The 23,079-nt window shown below is 46.8% G+C and overlaps 1 protein-coding gene across 1 annotated transcript in view; it reads left to right on the top strand.

Moving 5' to 3' along the window:
* Window positions 1-5,741: 5,741 nt before the first annotated feature.
* The window catches only part of LOC142768657 (lysosomal acid lipase/cholesteryl ester hydrolase-like), a 41,092-nt gene continuing 23,754 nt past the window's right edge, over window positions 5,742-23,079 (top strand). Inside the window, exon 1 of the mRNA XM_075870676.1 lies at window positions 5,742-5,941. Coding sequence (XP_075726791.1) covers window positions 5,834-5,941 — 108 coding nt within the window. The 5' untranslated portion in view covers window positions 5,742-5,833. The remainder of the gene's footprint in view (window positions 5,942-23,079) is intronic.

The following is a 23,079-nucleotide window of genomic DNA, read 5'->3' as shown; positions in this document are numbered from 1 at the left end:
CATAGGATTTAGCTCGCGGGTTCCTTCTCTTACAGTAGAGAAGCGCCGAGTTTTTGGACCTATCCTGCTTTGCTTTGTGGTGTGTTCTTTTATTTGTGAAATTTCAGCTGTCTGACGGCCCCCCTCTTTGCCTTGTCAACAGGCAAGGTAATTGAAAGCAAGGTTCGTCTGTTCATCTGTTCTATTTTTTTTCGTAGTCATCTAAGCTGATTTGATAGAGAGCTTTGGCGTTTCTTCACTAGAAATGTGTAATCGGCCAAGGAGCCCGCCGTTAAACCAGGCAGTCGTCTCTTCTCGGCCAACGCCCCCGCTCACACGCCGCTCGGTCGACTGCTTCTTTGCCGCTTACTTTTTGCCATTTTTCTATCATTCGGAGAGAGTAAGTTCGCTGTAATGAATGTCATTCAACAGAAGGACCTTGCGTCGTTCTTAACTACATGACGATATACACGCTAGTGCTAGGGTAATAAATTCTAACTTATATACAATTCAATTCAATTCAATTCAATTTTATTTCATCCGAAGGATGCGGGCAGGCTCGGAAGAAAAGTGACGTTTTGTCACTTGAGGAGAACCCGAGCCTCCCTAATACATGGCAAGCAACGTGGACATGGGTGAAGAACCATAGGCCATGAACATATAGGCAATGAACATAGGCCATGAGATGTTTGGCGCAGTACAAGTCGGAAGATGCACGTACAGTAATGCTATGTACAGATATATATATATATATATATATATATATATATATATATATATATATATATATATATATATATATATATATATATATATATATAAATATATATATATATATATATATATATATATATATATATATATATATATATATATATATATATATATATATATATGTGTGTGTGTGTGTGTGTGTAGGTGTGTGTGTGTGTTCTTTTATTTGTGAAATTTCAGCCGTCTGACGGCCCCCCGCTTTGTCGTGTCAACGTTGAAAGCAAGGTTCGTCTTTTCATCTATTCTATTTTTTATAGTCATCTTATAGTCATTTGTGACACTTAGCCCATGGTCAAACTCTGATTTGATAAACTATGATTTTATATATATATATATATAGACAGTTCCATGATGAATGTCTGGACCACCATTTTCTCGATTTTCACGATAAGAGCACTTCCCTAATGTCACGTGCACTGCATTTCAAGGATTATTTTTGCCTCCAGTAATTTATTTAATAACAAAGGAACACTAAAACACAACATTTGTCGCCCAAAATTTGCTCTACAGAATGGAAGGTTCCAGTGTTGTTGGTGACGAGTAGGGTACGGAATAGCATGCGTTTCTAGTATACGTTTGGACTAGTCCAATTGTCAAAACGTATACGTTCACAGCGCTTGTTGATTGATGATTTCGTAGTGAAGGAAGTATAGCTCGAGCGAATATTGAATCAATCAGTCTTGTTGTTCTTCAAGACAGCATCTGCCAACCGGGGCTCGGCACTATCGTGATAAAAGAGTATTGTTGCGAAGCGTCGTCATCATCGCCATTTAACATCATCATTTATTAGCCACCACACCGTGCCTTTCACGCAGTCATGAATGGCTCGAGCTGCGCGAGCAACAGAACGACTTCACGCGCCTGGCGTGTGAGGCGCTGGCAGCCACCGCCACTCCACTTCAGCCCTAAACTAAAGTGGTGAGATGGGCACAGCCACATCGGCCGCCTTCACGACGTCGTCTCACGTCTTCTTCTCTACTTTCGCTACAGCGGCAGTTTCTCAGAGGTGCTTTTGTGTTTATTCATCCTCTATCAAGATACATTGCGAAAGGGTACTTGGTTCTCAGTTTTCAATTACAATAATGGGTATAGGTTGTTTTTTCGATGCTTGCTTAACACGAGAACCTGGTTACTTTTTTGTCGATAATCAGCTGAGGCTTATTTTTAAAGCAATGCGAAATGTTTTCTTGCTTCAGAAAAGCAAATGTGCTCCGCTGGTGGGCGACACAACGGAGGGCGGTGATTGTATTATTCAATCATTAGTGGCCCACTTGGTGTAGTGCAATTGCACTAACGAAAAGAATCGTGGAGGCAGTGCTGCTGGCTTCTAACCACGAAATTTGAAATCTTAGTGTTGCGTGCCTACTTTTTTTTTTCAGGAGGCAAGCAAATCACTTAAAATGACTTACAGACTCCCAAACAAGACACTTAAATTCCAGTATAGCCCCGAGATAAGAGTCCCAGCTCCTCTGTTTAGTGATACTTTATTTCGTGGAACTGAGTTGAGATGAGTTTCAGAGGTTTGATTTTTTGTTCCATTGTTTCACTATCATCATCATCATCATCATCATCATCATCATCATCATTTATTTAGCCTTAAATTCCCCTGTTGGGGTATTACATAAGGGGGAGCATACACAAGAAAACAGGAATGTTCAAACAGTCATTAATGAAGCAACAAAATGAAAATTTACAAAGAAACAATCAAAATGCACGTAAAAGATAATGCGCTCAAGAAGAAAACACCAATACACAAAAATCTCAATCTGTTACGCATCAGCTCTCAATAAATTTGTGAGTACGTTTTGAAATTTGATTGGGTCATATCACAACGCAGTCACGTATCCTATTCCATTGTGCAATGGCTATTGGCAAGAAGTAGTTGTTGAACGAATTGGTAGAGCCATGAATTTTTTTAAGACTGAGGGAATCGGACAGGCGGCGTCAAGTGCAATTTGGCGGGAAAAGAAACATGTCATATAAGTGTGGGAAGTTGTATTGGAGCTTATGAAAGAGGCATAAGCAAGAAATTTTTCTGCGAATTGCTAACAATTTATAGTCCATGGGTGATTTGATATTTGTGACACTTAGCCGATGGTTAAACTGTGATTTAATAAAACGTGCCGCGTGGTTTTGGACAGCTTCAAGTAGGTCAACAAGGTACGGCTGATATCTTTTCTATATTGCAGATTCGAATTCCAAGTTAGTGCGGATAAATGTATCGTATGCCAATTTGGCGATCGAAGGTGGTGATGATGATGGTGACCATCTAATGAATCGCAGGAATTTGTTAGTGGCGGCTCCCAGATTATGCATATGTCTGGAACATGTGAGCTTGCTTATGATGGTAACCCCGAGGTACCTGTATGAATCAACCAGCTCAATAGGAAGAGACTGCAAAAGTAGGCGCAGGGTATGAGAGAGTGTTTCCGCAACACGTGCATAAATTTACATTTTCTGACGTTTAGTTGCATGAGCCACCGAGTGCACCATAATTCAATTGTTGGAGGTAACGCTGTAAGATAGATCGACGAAAAACTTTTATTAAGGTCCTGAAGGATTCCACCCCCATTTTTTAGGGGTAGGATCGTGGGCCGCTCCCACGTTGGGAGGGGGGGCCCAGCCTCACCGCCACATCGTGGGCCTTCTGGACAGCCTTGAGTTGTTGTATGAGAACTGAAAGTTGTTGTTAGAGCATCTGATCATTATGTGAGGTAACGCGTTGGTACAGGATGCAACCATCGGCAAAGAGCCAGATAAGTGATGTAATACTGGTGGGAGATTAGTGATGAAAATTAAAAAAACAAAAGTGGTCCGAAGACTGAACCTTGCGGTACTCCTGATAATACTTTGCTGACTGTAGACGGATGGTGCCCGATCACTGTGAACTGTGATCTGCCAATTAGGAAACAACGAATCCATAAGGTGATTAGCGAATGAAGTGTTAAACTGTTTACTTTGACCATTACTCGTTGGTAAGATTCGCAGTCGAAGGCTTTCAAAAAGTCTACATGAATAAAGTCTGTTTTGAAGAAAGAATCAAGGCTCAAGTAAAGGTTGGTGGTGAATTCAAATAGTTCAGTTTCACATGAACGTCCTGGGCGGAAGACATGCTGAGTGCTCAAAAAAGGGAGATAGCTTCAAGATCAGAGGCAACATGAGAGTAGATAATGCGTTCGAGAAGTTGCAGGCAATGCAAGTGAGCGACATCTCGTGATAATATGAACAATCTGTTCTGACACCGCTTTTAAATACCAGGACAACCTTATTTAACTTCCAGTTGTTCGGGATTGTACTGATTGATATAGACTGCGAGAAAATTATTCGTAAAAATTAACTAGTGACCACTTAAGTGCTTTTTATTACCTTAGCGGAAATGTTGTCCAGACCGAGAGCACTGAGTACCTTGATTTTGTCAATCAAGGCCGTTATACTTTCACAGATGTGACATCAATTGAAGGCATGTGGTGAAAGTTGCAGTCAGGAAGCGTGTCACTGTTTAATTTGGGCTCTTGAGTGAAAGAACAGGAAAAATAGAAATTCGTGACATCGTATCGACGTTTAGCGGGGACAGGTGATCCGTCGGGGTATGACAGAGTTATATTGTGAGTAGCACTGTCATTATTTGATAGGAGTTTCCAAAATTTTTTTGGTTTCCGGAACACTTGTGGCCGCCTCGGTGACGACTAAGCGCTGAGTATTTCCACTGTTAGTCGTATAACAAAAGCGTCAAAAGAAAAGCCTAAATTTTCTTGACATGGCCTAAAGACCTCTCTCGCTGACCTGCGCGCCTTAAGCGTGGCAATTTGTTCCATGTTGGCTTGACGACCTTCGCGTTATGACGTGCGTACGCTGACGTGCGCACTGTGAACTATGCCAGCTCGGAGAGTGGCATATGTTTCTTTTAAAAAATCCTCGAATTTTCGAGGAGTGAATCTTGACGAATGGGCGAAACTGTAGGTATTGCGTCGGTGAGTAGTCACGCGTTACCAGAGCGTTCGCACTTAATATAATCTGATTGACACAAAGTGTATACAGAAATGCTTCTTTTCATTTTCAGTCATCTTGAGCAATTCAAGGACGATTTAGAATACCGCTGGAGTGGAGGATATGTCTCAAATGAGAATCCAAAATTTTACCTTCCATACCAGTGGGAAGATACTATTTTATTAGGAGTAATTTCTTGGTACATATAGCGCTTGACATGTGTCTGTGTTTTGAGAAGCCATAATATCTACGCATTGTATGGTAGAGAACAAATCTTCAATACTCTTCTTGATAGGGTATTATCACCTAGTACTGCGATCTAAAATTCGCCCATTTCTACGCTGCAGTTTAGTGGAAAACCTTTATTTTGTGAGTGTCTCAAATATGCTTCGACTATAGCAACGGTTGTGTATCTTTACCACAACGTTAGACAAGGCTACATCCGAATGATCTTCGCCCCTAAAAATGTCGAGCACCGAGCTTTATTGCCAGAAATTATATCAATTGACAAGTACTATCATCGGCAAATGTTTGAGAGTTGTAAAATGTTCGACAAAGCTGAATTCTAGCTTGACCTGGGAGTGTAATTTCACGATATATGTGCCATACTGCATTTCTAATTCTGACCTGTACAGTCACCAGCTTGATTACAAGCATTGAGCACTGATATAGCAGAAATTCTCAATTGTTTTGGGGATTCGACGACCCTCCAGTTTTGCTGTTTATACAACATTAGTACGTGAGAGGAGAAGAAAAAAATGATTTTTGCTTTCGAACTGTCTTAGGCGAGTGCATAAGATACTAATTTGTTATTGGTTGATATTGTGTCAAAAGCGCGATCGGCGAAATGCCAGGTCTGCAGAACATTTTTTTTAACCGGCATCATGAACCAACGAGCGAAAATTATTGCCATTCACTGACTTTTAAAGAGCAGGCCGCGCTGTCAACATAACTACGTTTAAAAAGGAAGCCCTGTCTGCCAGTTACTTCTTAAGTGACAAGATACACCCGTGCAAAAAACACTACGTTTAAAGTCGGTAGTTCATTGAGGCTGAAACTTCAAGAGACGCCTCGATTTTCACTTAACATTGCGATGATAAAGCTTCTGGGCTTAACGTTCTGCTTCGCTTCGCTACTCAGTCTATCGATGATCACAGGCTCAGTGGCTACTGAAGTAGCTCAACAAGCAATGTTACCCCCGGTATGTTCATACTTGTGATGTATTATCTCAAGTGCACCATGCATGTTCCTGCACTTATTTCTTGTGTTTTGCTTTGGGCTCCAAAGAAGAAATGTAAAATTTGCCCACATAGAAGTTAGTGTCTTTGCGTGAGCTAGATGTTTTTATGGCTTTAAATTCTGTTATAAAAACAATGCATCATTTGCTTTACACCCAAGTTCACCTATGTTTGTTGTTTCTGACATGGCAAGTCCAATGTGCGTGAAGATATTTTTGTGCTACTTCGAGAAAAGTCATGTGCTGGGAAAAACAGTGGTGCAGGAACTTACTATCCTTACTAGTTAACATACGGGAACAAGTTGATTAGCCATTAAACCGATTATCATTTTGTGATCAAGCCTAAGTAGCCACAACTACAATGTTTTCACCAATCTTGATACTGCTTTTGCGTGTTCTCACTTTCCGAAACTGGCTAAAAATCAAATCACGCTGTGAAAATTTTAAATGGCAAGGTGATCACGGAAATTCTAGCATTTTTCGCACAAGCCAAGGTATTTTTTTTCACATGCACACGAAACTAAGCATACGGGTGCATTTTTACATCCGGTTATCTATACATTTGGAAGAAATATACTTTCTTGGTGAGCAGGGAACGTTTTCAGAAGGAAGATACAGCTGAGAGATAGGACAACGGGCCCCGCGCACTAAGAAAGTATATTTCTTTCAAAAATGCAATACCAACCAGCCCAAGTAGCCACTCTTTTGTTATCTCTGCTGTCGACCCCGTGGTCAACAAGCCTGTTGCAACACTCCTGCTGTTCACCATTTGAGGTGTTTTCGTCCCTCTGTTGCTTCCGGTGTCACCACCGTCACTCACATTGTTTGTATTATTTGCGCTGCTTGAAATACACAACTCCTTACCGTGGTGCTCAAGGAGCATTGTTTAAAAAAAAGATACAGCGGCAACAGCTACATACATTGCGATTGCAGGAATTGCAGTGAGGATGTTCTCAGTCGTCATAGGGCCGGGAAGGCCACATCGTTTTAGGGGCGAAGCTCGTTGTGGCGTGGCTTGTGCGTCCCCCGTTGTCGTAGTGCTTAACCTGTGGCACACAGCCGCATACCAGTGGCACACTCCCGCCCTCGGGCACATATTCGCATGTCCACATGTTACGAAAAACGTAGCACAGTGTCGTTATCACGGTTTCTGTGTTAACAGAGCACGGATAGCAGAAATGTGGTACATACTTTCGTATTTTCCTTAAAATATCCGCTGGGTGGTGCTACTCGTATATGATGAATTTATGATGAAAAAAGCGAGATGGCAGTACTTGAAGCGTTCACTAGACGGACGCACGGACGCACAGACAGACAGGCAGACGCATGGACATACGGACGGACTACCGGACGCACACACAGATGGAAGCGCGGACGGATGTACGAACGGAAGCACGAATGAGCGCACGTACGAACGGACGGATGCATGAACGGAAACACGGGCGGATTGACGGACGCTTTGCCCCACTCGTCATCATTCATTCCGTGGATATGCTGGGACTTTTTCGATACATATACATTTTATTTATCATTATTTAAATTCTAAACAATGCTTGTGTATATGTTGTAGAAGACAGTGGGCATGGCCCTGAGCATCCAATTGTTTTCAAAAGCAGATGCTTGGAGAGAACAAGAAGAGGGAGGCCGGGAGGCTATCTAGATACCAGCATCCCGTTTTAAACCCAGGCATTACTTTTCTTACACCATGGGTACAGTGTTGGAGAAGAAGGGGCAAAAAGAGGGTGTAGAAAGATGGAGAGCAAACAAAATTTTGGAAGATTTCACGTAATATGGAAATCTTTTTTATGCGAAGCATGTACAGGGGAGGTGACTTTGGTGCTACCCTTTTTCTTTTTCAGCGAAACGTTATGAAACTACGCTAAAGATACGTACAAACGTTGTAATCACCTGTATATGTCGAACAGTCACTAATGTTTTGTATAAAGAGTTTACATTAACGTGACGACACCAACAGCGACAAGGCTATTATCAACACCAGAATTAGGTGGTAGGCTGAGTGCTTGTGCTTTTGTGTAGATTGCCCTAGACAGCGCTACGTAGACCAACTTTACTGGATGGCGCTTTAGTATGCAAGGGCCGTTCGTCGACGTGACACCTGTACACCATTGGAGTATATACGTAGTGCTAATAAAATTAAATAGACAGCACTACAACCACATTCACAACGGATGTTTACTTACATTAGACCCGTGTAGAGGGTTTTTCCAAAGCAGTTCCGATACCTCGCGGCGCTGCGTGGTAGAAAACTGTTCGATTCCTGCTGGGACCCTGATATTTATTATTTGCATTCGTCAGGTCAGCGATGGGGGTGTCAGTTTTCTGGAATGCTCTCGCATGTATATCACTGATGTCTGTTCTCGCCCAGACCGGATATATTTAAGCTTTCGATCACCTGTGGCATATGCCCGCATAGCCCAGCCCGTGGAATATGACTGTGTTTAGAGGAAATGGTTTGAAGACGTAGACAGTGTTTTTTTTTCTTGATGTTATTCATGTCACGACCATTCTGGCATACACGCCGAGCCCTCTAAGTGCTCCTACTTTTTTTATACTAACCTTGGTTTATGTCAAACTAATGAGGCGATTCATAAGCAGATAGATATAATAATAGAAACTCGCATAGTGCCGGAAGTTTTAAAGGTTGACAAGTTTCAGTTCAGTGGTTACATAAGCATCAATTACATACTACTTGCATAGAGACAAGGGTTCCAGAGTCTTAATACAAAAAATAGTATCTTCAGTTATGAACTACAACAAAACTGATTTTGAATACATATGGTAGAAGGCGAGCAGGTGGTAAGGGCCAAACCTCATAAGCGCGAAAATGCACGCGACAGCGCCGAGCGACGCTATGAGCGACGAAACAGGGCGTTCGCGCGACGTGTCGCGTGCTCGTTTTCGCGCGATCGCTCGGTTCTCCAGATTTGGAAACCGTCGCTTATCGCCCGGAACTGCTGGGCTCAAGCAGCCAATAGCGAAAAACCGGAAAAGACAAAGACTACATAGGTGCACGTGACCCTGCCCGAGTCACGTATGCGCAACAAGAAATAACGCAATGTTTATTACGCATGTGCATATAAAAAAGTACTGCAAGGCAATAACAAACACTTTCCGTTTCATTACACAACAATATACCTTAGTTTCAAATTGCATACTGCTCGCTACACGGTTTTCTTGGTGCAAGTAGACTGCCTCATGCCAGCAACAGTGGAATTCGCTCGCCGAAGCCGCCGCGTGAATGAGGTTTGCCTGCGCTAGCGACTAATCGCGCGAAGACGATCTACGTCGCGTCGCTCGTTGCTGTCGCGTGCATTTTCGCGCTTATGAGGTTTGCCCCTAATAACGATCATACAAAAGGCAACAAAAGCAGCAACATGGCAGAACAGTTGAAATATAAAATGAAATAATCGCCAAACAATGAAATAGGAAACAAAACGTGAAAAAATATACAAAACAATGCAACGGGGAATCAAATAAAACACAGAAATAATATGACACAAAAGAAGAAAAAGTTCACAAAATGAAAATAATGAAAACGTTTACAGAAAACAAACATAAACTCAAATAGCAGAAATGTTCACAAGTGAAAAAAAAATCAAGTATATTAGTTAAGATGAGCAATCTGCAGGTAAAAGGAAATATTTTATTGCTGTTTTCAAAAATGAAAATGTGGGCACAGGTATACGTTCACCAGGCAAACTATTCCAAAGCTTAATAGTAGAAAATTTAGATCTTTGACTATATGTAGTTATGTGAATGAGTGGCAGCAAGTAATTATGAATAGAAGCAAACCTGTTCGCTCAGAAATGCTTGTCATTTAAGGCACACATACAAAGAGAATTAGGGTAACTTTTAGATATAACCTCTTGCATATATTTAGCCAATACATTACTGGAATTAAACAATTCCTTCAAAATTTTAGCACGTTTTTATGTTACAGCATATAAAAGAATATTCCTGAACATCAGGCCCAGTGAACGATTCCAACCTCGATTCCTTTTTTGTAAAGCGCGTTTATGTACCTTTCTTTACGGAGAGGAGGATTTCCTCCTTTCTGGGCTGTTGCACAAGAGTTTGAAAACCAACGTTACAGCCTCGGAAGTGCATTTCTTGGGGCCTCAGGCGTGCTAACAATAGCCCAGAGAGGACTACGTTGGCACCCAAAACGCCTTGATTTAAAAGGTCTATATTCACCAGTAATGTTTTAATTATCCAATTATATTCAAGCGATCGCTATTTTACTTCAATGTCATTGGCTTTCACTAAATTCGCTACTTAGTGACTGTAGTAAAACCGGGACTCCTTTTACTTCGCGCTTCAAAAGTGCGCGTAACAAACATATGCGGCAAATAAGACGTCATCCGTAACGTTTCCGTTAGATGACCTCTATAGTGCCTCTTGAAACAAAAAAAAACAGAAACTTTCAATCTTGTACTTCGTTTTTCATTACTGGAAGTGCTCAACACTTTAAAGCTGATATTTAAGGATCTCTGGCAAAACTTTAGAAGTAAGAATACTTCTGGGTTACATTTGTGTCAACGAAAACAAATCATCTACTTAGTTTTGATGGATAGTATAGCCTAAAAGATATTTAAAATCACGTGTAAAATACGTGTCTTGGCCCGACATAAGAAGCGCTTTTTTTTTTGGTGTCAGTGTTGTCAGCCAACCATCGTCTGCTTCTCGAATTCATGTTCGCTGTCATGGTCCATGCGAGCGTTCTCCTCTATCAGACCTCTCAACGGGATGATGGACCAGTTTGCGCGGGAGTACAAAGGCTGATGAACCTACCTCAGCCGTGTATTTTTGTGGGCGCACCCACATTCACAACCTTTCCAAGGTAGCCTTCGTAGAAAACAGTTGTCAACGCTGGACTCTTGCGCATGCTATTTTTGTGCTCAAGTAGCCAACTACGTTTACACGAGAAACACTATAAATCACGTCTTAGCGCTCCATGAAAGCGAAATTGCTACTGTGTGGCATAAAAAAACCTCCAAATATTTTGCTACCATGCTCTTGCGCAAACAAGCTTTCCAGCCGTGATGGGTGGGCCGTTAGCTAGCTATTGCAAAAAAGCAAAAAAGAACAACACACGAAATTTTCGTGTCAGTAGACTTTAAGGAGAGTGCGCTATGCATACCTGCAAAACGCTTCAAATGTGATATGCAAAAGGAAATCTCTAGGGAAGGTGCTTGAAAGAAGTGTCCCCCCTCCAAGCCTGTATACAACGATGTCCAGACACCGCTAACTTCCTCATTAATATAGTAATGATAATATTGTTACGTAAAATGAGACGGGACAGTGCATTAACACCGACAGCGTATTTACACTGTGTATTGGCAGTGTATTTACACCGATAAAATAGGAGCGCAGCAAACAGAGTGACCAAACCAGTCCTCTTCGTCATCTTCTGATCACAGAATGGTTCACCCTTCATTCGATAGCTACGTATATTATTAGTATCTGGGGTTTTAAGTTCTAAAAATATCCTAGAACTATGAGAGATGCCGTAGTGGAGGGCTCCGGAAATCGACACCATCTGGTGTTTAGTGCGCATATACCTCGCACAGTACACGGACCTCTACCATTCTGCAACCGCCAAATGCGGCCGCCGCAGCCGGGATCGCACCCGCGACTTTCGGGTCAGCAGCCAAGCACCGTAGCCACTGATCGGTCGTGACCGACCATCACCCCCCTGATTTTCACCAATACTAACAAGCCTAGTCCAGCGGTGACCTCGCGCGCACTAATCAAAAGCACGCGCCAGAACGCACTAACCAAGGGTTGTCTGAGGACCACACAATGATTCTACAACACTACCAGTTTGAATTTAAAAATGCATGCATCTCCAACGAAGTGAATGATGACGAGTGGGCGAAGCAAGGTCTGGAGGTTATAACGTATACGTTGACGTCGCCGACTAGTACAAAGGACGGACACACGCATGGATGTACACACGGATGGATAGGCGTACAGGTGGGTGGACAAATGGGTGAATGGACAAAAAGTCGGACAGCCATGATGTTTCTCCGATGCCATGAACGAGGGGTTGGGACACGAATGTTGGAGTCAGGACATCGCTTCGCTGGACACCGGACAAGGCTAGACCATCAGGAGTGTCGGCCCTAAAAGCCTATGTAATAAAACTAATATAACTGATCAGCAGCGAGACTTCGAAATAGTTAATTTCTAACATTCGCGATGCTGAGCGCAGTGGTCGTAAAGGCTCTCATGAGCTTGACTAGGAACACGACCTTTATATATAAACAGCTATAGCACGGAGGCAGAATACTGGACTGGTATGCAGGGTACACGGGTGCGAATCCCAGTTTGTCCTCGGTACTTTTTATTTATTTCTGTAAGAATACTGTTAGACGCCACGCCGGAGTGATGCGACCGTTTAATGAGCCGACCGTTTAACGGAGGGCGTTAGGTGTGCTCAACTCCTACCAGGAGTTGCGGGAGGCCCACCTTATGAATCAATATACGCGGCTCGTGCAGACGGCTCCCGGGCGCCGCCTGTTGAGCCGCTTACATATACAGCACACATGCTCTGCAGAGGAGGCGGAGCGTATTCCGGAACTGTGGCGGTATATGCTCTAGGTCTCTCCACTCCCCAGTAACATGGATAAGCACACGCACGAAAGCAGAAGACAGGCGCGGGCTCAGACGCTTGAGAGGCAACACGGCTCCCGACCTGGTGTATTCTACGTAGATATAGCAGGGCCTTCGCCCACGGGATTTTACACGGCCTGTGTAGTTCACCGGGAAAAGCATGTCAATGGGCTCTCGTTCCGAGCACAAAATCCAGAGCGCGCTGAGGAATCCGCGATAGCGCTTGCTGCTGCGGACCGCAACTCGAAAGTTATCATCACGGACTCCCGGAAAGCATGTGCTCATTACATGGTAGGAGAGATATCCCCCCTAGCCAGCCCAATTCTAAAACGGGCTCTCGCTGATCCAGCCCCGAAACGCATCGTATGGGCTCCTGGCCATCAGGGCTTACGAGGTAATGAGGCCACTGACGCGGCCGCCCGAGCGCTTACCCACCGGGCTCCTCACCTTGGCTCTTATGACTCGGAGGCCAATACACCGCTGCTGCGGTTCAAAGAAATTCTGACCTATTATCGCGACACTCACCGCCTTTACCCGGCTCCTGCAAATGGGCTGAGTAAGGCGGAAGTGCGAACTCTAAGGCGCCTGCAGACAGGTACTCTACTCTGTCCTGCAATCCTAAAACATTTCTACGCGAACACAGATGGGCGGTGCCCACACTGTGGGGAGACGTGTGATATCTTCCACATGGTATGGGCATTTCCGAAAAATCCCCACCTACCCCCTTCCCCTACCCCTTCCCGAGAGGCATGGGAGACTGCCCTCCTCAACTGCTCATCACTAGAGTCTCAACAGGCTCTGGTGAGACGGGCGCGAGTAGGGGCCTCGTCATGCGGTGTCCCGGACTAAGGACGCCGACCATGTAGCGGGGTCATACTTTGGCCTCGTACCTATCTCTTTTATAATAAATGTTTTTCATCATCATCAACAGCAGCGAGACAGCAGCCAGCGCTTTTAGCAGCAGCCGCAGCAGCGCGAGCCTCTGCCACAACAAACGTCTTCTTCGTCGTCTCTAGCAAGCCTGTATTTTCATCACTACATTGACATCCGGTGCAAAAGGAGTAATCCTGGCGACCTATGGCACAGACACGACTGGTGGGTCATAGTGAAGTTTCAGACGGGCGACGTGCACAGTTTCACGCCTGCGCCACCGTTGATCTGTAGGTGGCTGAATAGGTTCAACTATATAGTTGACTGGTGATGTCTGGCGCAAGATCTTGTACGGACCGTTATACTTGGGTGTGAACTTTGAGCAAAGGCCTGGGGCAGACGATGGCACGCGGAGCCACACGATTGTTCCAGGCGCGTATGCCGATGGAGATGAGCGTTGGTCATGGGAGTCCTTCTGGCGAGCCTGATCGTGCGTAGTAAGCGCACGTGCGAGCTGCTGACATTCTTCGGCATATGTGGCGGCTTCGGCCAAAGTCGTCGATTCTGAAGGGTCTGGGCGGTACAGAAGGATAGTGTCCAAGAATAATGAAGGTTCCCGACCATAAAGAAGAAAGAACGGGGAGAATCCAGTTGTAGATTGAATTGCTCTATTGTAAGCGTACGTAACGAATGGCAGTACGCGGTCCCAGTTCTTATGGTCATCGGAAACATACATGGAGAGCATGTCACCCAGCGTGCGATTAAATAGCTCGGTCATCCCGCAGGTTTTGGGGTGATATGCGGTGGTTGTTCGATGCACGATGTTGCATTCGCGTAGAAGGGCTTCGACAGCATTCGACAAGAAGGAACGCCCACGGTCACTAAGAAGCTCACTCACTGGGCGCACCATGTCGGAGGACGAGGTTGTGCAGAATGAACAAACCGGCTTTACGCGCAGTGGCCTCGGGAAGCGACGAAGTTTTGGCGTAACACGTAAGGTGGTCCACAGCTACGATGACTGAGCGGTTTCCATTTGGTGTGTATGGTAGGGGACCGTACAAGTCGATTCCGATGCGGCCGAAAGGCCGAGAAGGACACGGCAGTGGCTGGAGTTGTCCTGTGGTTGTGCGAGGGGAGCTCTTCTGGCGTTGAAAGAAGGTACATGAACGGACGTACTGCCTAACAAAGCGGTACATTCCGCGCCAGTAATATCGAATTCGGAGGCGAGCATACGTCTTCACTACACCTGCGTGGGCGCATTACGGATCCGCGTGGAAGGAGGCACAGACGTCAGAACGTAAGTGGCGAGGTATCACCAGCAACCATTTGCGGCCATCAGATAGGTAGTTTTGCCGGTACAGAAGACAGTCACGGATGGTAAAATGGCGAGCAGTTGGTCGAAGTAAACGGTAGTCGGTACTTGGAGACGTCTGAGACAGGTACTCTAAGAGAGACGCTATCCATGGATCCTGGTGTTGCTCAGAGGACATGTCGACATGCTCAAGTGAAGAACATTCGTAGCGGGAAACAGACGCTGTAACATAATAGTGGGGAAGTGGCGAGCGAGAAAGAGCGTCGGCGTTTGAATGCTTACGGCCTGACCGAAAAATTACACGAATGTCGTAATCTTGGAGACGTAGTGCCCAGCGAGCTAGGCGACCAGTTGGGCCTTTAATGACGATGCCCAACACAATGCATGGTGATCAGTCACGACGTCCAATAGGTGGCCATATACGTAAGGTCCGAATTTCGTGATTGCCCAAACAATGGCAAGGCGTTCTTTCTCGGTGACTGAATAGTTCTTTTCCGCTTTAGTAAGGGTGCGACTAGCGTAAGATACAACATACTCATCGAAGCCAGATTTATGCTGAGCAAGAATAGCACCGAGGCCTACTCCACTAGCGTTTGTATGAATTTCGGTTGGAGCGTCCGGATCAAAGTGGCGTATGATAGGTGGTGATGCCAGAAGATGCCGTTACGAGGAAAATGCTTCATCGCATGCTGGGGACCACGCCGAGATGTCTTGGTTGTCGGCAAGTAGCTGCGTCAGGGGTGCAATTATGGTGGCGAAATCGCGCACGAAACGGGGAAAGTATGAGCAGAGGCCGATGAAGCTGTAGAGTTCTTTTAGTGTAGCTGGCCTGGGAAAGTCGGCGACAGCGCTAAGCTTGGCTAGATCAGGACGAACACCATGCTTGCTAACAACATGCCCTAATATGGTAAGCTGGCGGGCAGCGCAGTGGCATTTCTTCAAATTCAGCTGCAGTCCAGCGTCCAAAAGACAAGTCAGGACGCTTGCGAGGTGGCTGATGTGGGAGTCGAAGTCCTTCGAGAAAACGACGACGTAATCCTAGTAGCACAGGCATGTGTTCCATTTAAAGCCTCTAAGGATGTTGTCCATGAGACGCTCGAAGGTGGCAGGCACATCACAGAGGCCGAATGGCATCACGTTAAATTCATACAATCCATCAGGCGTTACAATAACGCAGTCTTGGGGCGGTCGGCTTCATTCATAGAAACCTGCCAGTAGCCCGATCAAAGGTCTAAAGAAGAAAAGAACTCTGCTCCTTGTAGGCAATCGAGGGCATCATCGATTCTTTGGCAGCGGATAAACATCTTTTCTCGTGATCTTATTAAGACGCCTGTAATCAACACAAAATCTGATGTGTTGATTACATCCTTCTTTTTTACCAGTACAACCGGAGATGCCCAAGGGCTGTTGAAGGTTGTATTACGCCGCGTCGAAGCATATTGTTCACCTGATCATCAATGGCACGGCGTTCAGCGTGAGAAACTCGATATGGGCACTGGTGCAAAGGTGCATGGCAACCGGTGTCGCTTTGGTGAACTATTGCAGATGTGCGACCCAAAGAAGGTTGTCTATGGTCAAATGACATCTTGAAGCGATCTAGCAGAGCCAGGAGTTGGGTGCGCTGAGCAGCGGGAAGTTTAGGGTCAATCGATGGGAAAAAACCCTCCGGAGATGAAGTGGGAGTGGTATCAAAGGTAATAATGTTTAAGTGAGATAATAGCAAGTCGTCAGGTAGCTGACTGGATGAAACAGAATCAATTTCCTCAAGGTGACCGAGGACTTCGCCACGGAATAATATGGCTGGGGAAGGAAGCGAGTTCGTTATATAAATGGAGCCGCGGGTGTATTTTACGGTGACAACTGCGGACGGGAGAATGAAACATTTGCGAGAGCCAAAGGCGTCGGAGGGGTAAAAGAGGGCGGTGACAAAGGGCACGTCGCCGCAGAAGAGTGGCACAAGAACACAGGATAGAGGAGGAATGTGAGTGTCCACGGCCATGGTGACTCGGGAAGATAGCGGCTTGAAAGGTCTTTCAGACGTCGGCGCTTCACACAGGGGCAGTTCAGACATCGTCGACAACTCTAGTTCGGCACGCGCACAGTGAACGACGGCATGATGAGCGCAGAGGAATTCCCAGCCTAAGATGATATCATGCGAACATAGGAAAAACACAACGAATTCGACTACATACAGAATATTTTGGATGTCCAGTCGAGCTGTGCACGCCGCAGAAGGTTGTGATGCGCAGTGGCCGTGCGGAGAGAGACATCGGAAAGTGGCAGTGTAAGCTTCTTCAACTTGCGGCACAGTTCACCACTTAGCACAGACACGGCAGCACCAGTATCAATGAGCACTTGCACCAGTACACCATCAATATGCACAGTTATTTCATTAGCAGGTGGAAACGGAGGCCTTGAAAGTTTCAATATATGTGCAGCTCTTGCCTCGGGAACTACGATGATCAGTTTTCCGTTTGGGTGGGGCTGATCGAGGAAGCATAGGAGAAATCGAACGGCGCCGTAGTGAGGGCGACCGATCCCTGTCAAAGCCGCGGCGACGTGGTGGCGACTGTTCCGACGTGGGGGGGAACGAAGACGACTGTGGTGGCTCTGGACGATAGCCGTCAGTCGCCTTACCAGCAGTTGCGTTATAATCCCAATGGCGGCAGTAGCGTGCTACATGACCGGGAAGATGGCAGAAATCGCAAATCGGCCTGTTGTCCTGAGTGTGCCAAGGGTTAGTTGATGGTAGCGCGGGGTGGCGAACAGGAGGTGGGTGGGGACGGACGGGGGGACTTGCAGCGTAGATGGGACGGGGCTGTCTAGCAAGATCCGTGGTGTTTGGTAACGACGGCGGCGAACGTCTGGTGGCCTCAGCGTGAGAGGGGCGGAGATAGGCGAAGGACGGTATGTAGGAGACAGGGCATCAGAAACTTGCTCTTCGATTGTCTTGCGGAGTGTTGGGGTCAGTGTGTGCGCACTGACCGGAACGTGCGGCACAAGAGACAATTGGCGCGCCACTTCTTCTCGGAAGAACTGCTGAATTTGCTGCATTAAGGTGCTTTGTTCTGATGAAACAGCGCCAATGATTAACGCAGATGTAGAGCTCGTGTCGAGGTTTGGACGTCGAGTAGTAATGCGCTCTCTCCGCAGCTCGCCGAAACTCTGACAGTGTTGAATAAGCTGGGCAACGGTTTGCGGGTTTTTCGCAATGAGCATGTGGAAGGCGTCGTCCTCGACACCTTTCATGATGTGCCGTATTTTGTAAGTGTCAGGCATGTGGGAATCGATACGACGGCAGAGGTTCAGAATATCCTCAATATACGAGGTAAAGGTCTCGCCAGAGCACTGTGCGCGGCCGCGCAAGCGCTGTTCGGCGCGGAGCTTGCGAACAGCCGGTCGGCCAAAGACTCTGCAAAGCGCGTCTTGAAGGTTGACCAAGAGGGTATTTCCGCTTTCTGGTTGTTAAACCACAGTTCTGCCACACCTTCCAGATAGAAATTAAGGTAAGCGAGCTTGTCGATGTCATCCCACTTATTGTGGGCACTTACCGCTTCATACTGGTACAGCCAGTCTTCGGCGTCTTGGCCGTCGGTCGCGTTGAAAATTACTGGATCTCGCTGTCGTGCCGTTCCGGAACAGGTGACGGATGGGATTTTGACTGCAGGTGGCTGGGTCATGTCGTCAGGCATTGGCGAAGCGGGGGGTTGAGGTAGAGACCGGGAACGGCGTTCCAGTTTGAGACAACCAGACAAGTGCACATATGGGTGGCTGGCATAACAGCGACGCCGGTGAATCACCGCGCATATTAATCAAGCCCAAGAACTCGCCCCATTTGCGAACGCGTGTCTACGATGTATGTATGTTGGCTATAGGTTACAAGCATATTTGAGCGCATGGCGGGGGTGGAGGAGCATGGGGATGCCCCCCTAGTTACCTGAGAGGGGTGCGAAATCTCTTCCACATACTGAATGAGTTTAGTAGGGTGGTGTTACAACAAAGCTCCCCCCCCCCGCCTCCTTTTCTCAAAAAACAATTTTGAGCACGCCGATGGCCATAAGGTTCAGAAATACAGCTGCTGGTGAATGATGTGGTAAGAAAAGTAGGCTGCATCAAAACTGAGACAATTTTTGTGGCACATCTAGACTTAATAGGCACTCTATTTTAATGACACATCTATATTAAAGAACTGAGACAGTCACACTGTTATTTGAGACCAGGTAGGAGCGTAGGCCTAGCCAGCGAAAGCAGTGACAACGTCCGGGCTGAGCGTCTCGTCCTTAGCACCAACGACGCGTTTGCCGAGCTATGCATGACCCACTACATTCATCATTACATAATTCCCCATCGCTAAAGACGGAGCCAAGTAGGTGTTTAAGGTGTCGTGAGGACAAGTTGTTCGTAATACAGTTTGAGACGATCCACGTGTAGGATTTCGCGGCCTCGGCGACGCAGGTCTGGAGCTGGCGTTAGTGGTTCGCTGAGGTAGTTGACAGTGGAAGTTTGCTCTATGATGACATAAGGCCCATGGTACATGCTGATGAACTTTGTAGAGGTACCAGGAGCAGCAGTGGGAAGCACCCACAGCCAAACAAGAGAGTTGGGCGAAAACTGTTAGTGGGGCCGTTCATCGTCGTGACGAAGTTTTTATAGCCCTTGTTCTTATGTTGTAAGGATGCGAGCTAATTGCCGACATTCTTCCGCATACCGAGTAGCTTCAGAAATTGGTGTGCCTTCGAATGAGTCGGGTCTGTAGGGGAGAATGGGGTCGATTGGAGATGATGGCTCTCGACCATAGAGTAAAAAGAAGGGAGGAAAGCCTGTCGTCGCTTGAGCTGCCGTGTTGTAAGCGTACGTTACGTAGGGAAGGATCATATCCCAGTTGGTGTGGTCGGAGGCGAGATACATAGAAAGCATGTCGCCAAGAGTGCGATTGAAACGTTCGCTCAAGCCGTTCGTTTGTGGGCGATACACGGTAGTACAGCGGTGAACCACATGGCATTCAGCAAGCAGTTCTTGAATAACATCCACGAGAAAGGCACGGCCTCGGTCACTCAAAAGTTCGCGTGGAGCGCCGTGACGCAGAACAAGACGTTGCAGCAGGAGAGACGCAACGTCACGTGCCGTCGTGACTGGTAGAGCGGCCGTTTCCGCATATCTCGTGCGATGGTCGATCGCTACGATAATCCAGCGATTCTCAGCTGATGAACATGGCAGAGGACCATAAAGCTCTATTCCAACCCGATCGAATGGTAGCACTGGGCAGGTAACGGCTGTATTGGTGCAGTAGGACGGCTAGGATTGTGCTTGCGGCAATGGCACTCTGTGCAAGATCGAATGTACTTTTGAACGAATGTGTACATGCCGCGCCAATAAAACCGAAAACGTAGCCTGGCGTAGGTTTTAAACGAACCGGCGTGCGCACACTGCGGATCGGCATGGAAAGCAGCACATATGCTGGCGCGGAGAAGCCTGGGTATGACGAGTAGCCATTTGTGGCCGTCAGGGTGGTAGCTGCGGCGATAAAGTATTCCATCACGGGTGGCGAAGTGGGAGGCTTGGCAGTGTAACGCACGAGATGGCGGGTGAGCGAGTGTTTCAGACAGATAATCTATCAGAGACGCAAATCACGAATCTTTGCGCTGCTCCGCAGCCATGTCGATGGGTCCTGATAGTGAAAGTAAGTTGTCTAGGATGGAGACACTCACAATATCACTAGAAACAGGCAAACGCGGAAGAGCATCGGCATCAGCATGCTTTTGGCCTGAGCGATAAATGACACGGAAGTCGTACTGTTGGAGCCGTAAAGCCCATCGTGCCAAGCGTCCGGAGGGTTCCTTGAGCGAGTATAACTAACACAAAGCGTGGTGATCGGTTACAATATCGAAAGGGCGGTCGAACAGATAAGGCCGAAATTTTGTAATGGCCAAGATGATCACTATACATTCTTTCTCAGTTACCCAATAATTTGCTTCTGTTCCTGTAAGAGTGAGGCTCGCATACACAGCAACATATTCTTGGTAACCAGGCTTTCGTTAGGCGAGCACAGCGCCAAGACCGACACCGCCAGCATCCGTGTGGATTTCTGTGGGAGCACTTGAATCGAGATGACGCAGTATGGGTGGTGTTGTAAGCATTTCGTAGAGCTTTGCAAAGGCACTGTCGCAGGCAGATAGGTCGCGGTCTCCCTGAAGTAGGTCTGTCAGAAGTGCCATGATCGAGGCGAAATCCCGGATAAAGAGGCATAAGTATCAGCAAAGCCAAATGAAACTACGCAGCTCCTTGACACACGCGGGCCTCGGGAACTCGCTAACAGCACGTAGCTCAGTGGGGTCAGGGAGAACGCCATCATTCGAAACGACGTGTCCAAGAACGGTCAGCTTGCATGCTCCAAAGTGACACTTTAAGTTTATTTGGAGGCCTGCTGCAGAAAGGCAGCGTAGAACCTGTTCCAAGCAACGAAGGTGCGTGGGAAACTCGTGCGAGAATACCACCACATCATCTAAGTAGCACAAACACGTGTTCCATTTGACGCCTCGTAGGATAGTGTTCATCATGCGCTCAAATGTTGCCGGCCCATTGCATAGGCTGAATGGTGTCACGTAAAATTCGTATAAGCCGTCTGGTCTAACAAAAGCAGTTTTTTTGGCCTATCATCCGGATTCATGGGCACGTGCCAATACCCAGAGCGTAGATCAAGGGAGGAAAATAACTGTGTGCCTTGTAAAGAGTCGAGGGCGTCACCGATCCAAGGCAAACGATAAACATTCTTTTCTGTTATTTTGTTTAGACAACGATAATCTACGTAAAAGCGTATCGTGCCACCCATTTTTTTAACTAATAAAACCGGCGACACCCAAGGACTGTTTGATAGTTGAACGACGCCGCGCTTTAGCATGTCACCTACTTGTTCATCGATGACCCGGCGTACAACCGGAGAAACACGGTATAGTCGCTGCCGTAGTGTTGGATGATTACCTGTGTCGATCTGGTGACATACAGTAGATGTTCGACCTAAGGTAGCGCTGTGGCTGTCAAAAGCTGGCCGAAACTTGTCAAGGATGCTCAAAAGCTCACACCTCTGTTGTAGGTTTACGCCTTCGTTGATGACACGGTTGAAAATGTTGGTAGTGGAAGGGTCATTCACGGAACTACAGGAGAGGGCGCTGACTTCTGACGATCTATCAAGAACGTCAAGTGTAGCGATGGTTTCAAATGACTCGATTGATTCGATACGTTCGCCCCGAAGCAGCGTAATTGTGAATGGGAACGCATTCCCCACAGGCACGTCGGTCGCACCACTTTGAAGAGTAACGACTGTGGTTGGGAGTGGTGATAGGTGGCGATGAACAAAAGCAGCGGAAGGCGTGGAGAATGCAGTGGCGTCGACGATGGTGGCACACGACACAGGTGCGAAGAAAGTAGCGCGCGGAGGGATTTGAGTGTCGTCACTAATGACCAACTTCGCGTGGGAAGGGCGATCGTCAGCAGGTAGCGCATCACCAACAGGACAAAACACGATTTCGGCACGGGCGCAATAAATGACGGCTTGGTGGGGAGAGAAAATCGCAGCCTAAAATCATGTCGTGAGAAAAGTGCGGCAGTACTACGAGCTGCACTGTGTTGGGCGCTCCTTGAATTACAAGTCTGGCGGTACACGCCGCCACAGGCTGCACAGACAGTGCAGTGGCAGTTCGAAGAAATAAATACAAGTAAGGCATTGTCACTTTTCAAATTGCACGGCAAATTTTTTTCGGCAATTACAGAACTGACGGCACCAGTGTCAATTAGGGCAAGTACAGGTACGCCTTCAAGAACGGCATTAATTACATTCGGCGGCGAACGAAGAGGGCTTGTGCTTTGTGACGAGGACGCAGTTCTTGCCTCGGGAACTGAGTTATTTAGTTTTCCGCGTCGATTGTAGGGTGGCGTCGGCGCATCGCGGAGTCGAGTGACAAAATGGAGAAGGAGATCAGCGATCAGAAGGTTGTCGGTGGCTTGGTCGAGGAAAGTGAAATTCGGGGTCTAGGGTGTAGAGAAACGTTTGGTTATACTCATATGAACGTGGGTTTTCCTGTGAATTGAGCGGGCGCCGGCAGCACAGACGTGCGACGTGTCCAGGTAGACCACACGAAAAGATGATCGGTAGGTTGTTGGCAGTGCGCCATGGACTAGAGACTCGGTGGAGTGGAGGTCGTGGCGGCTGGGCGGCATAAACAAGAGGAGGCAGTGGAGGCAGCACTCGGAACGTCTGTGGTGATGGTCGTTCTGCTGCTTTGGCGTA

The sequence above is a fragment of the Rhipicephalus microplus genome, chromosome 8, assembly GCF_043290135.1.
Source record: "Rhipicephalus microplus isolate Deutch F79 chromosome 8, USDA_Rmic, whole genome shotgun sequence".
NCBI lineage: Eukaryota > Metazoa > Arthropoda > Arachnida > Ixodida > Ixodidae > Rhipicephalus > Rhipicephalus microplus.
This window is presented reverse-complemented; position numbering and strand designations above follow the sequence as displayed.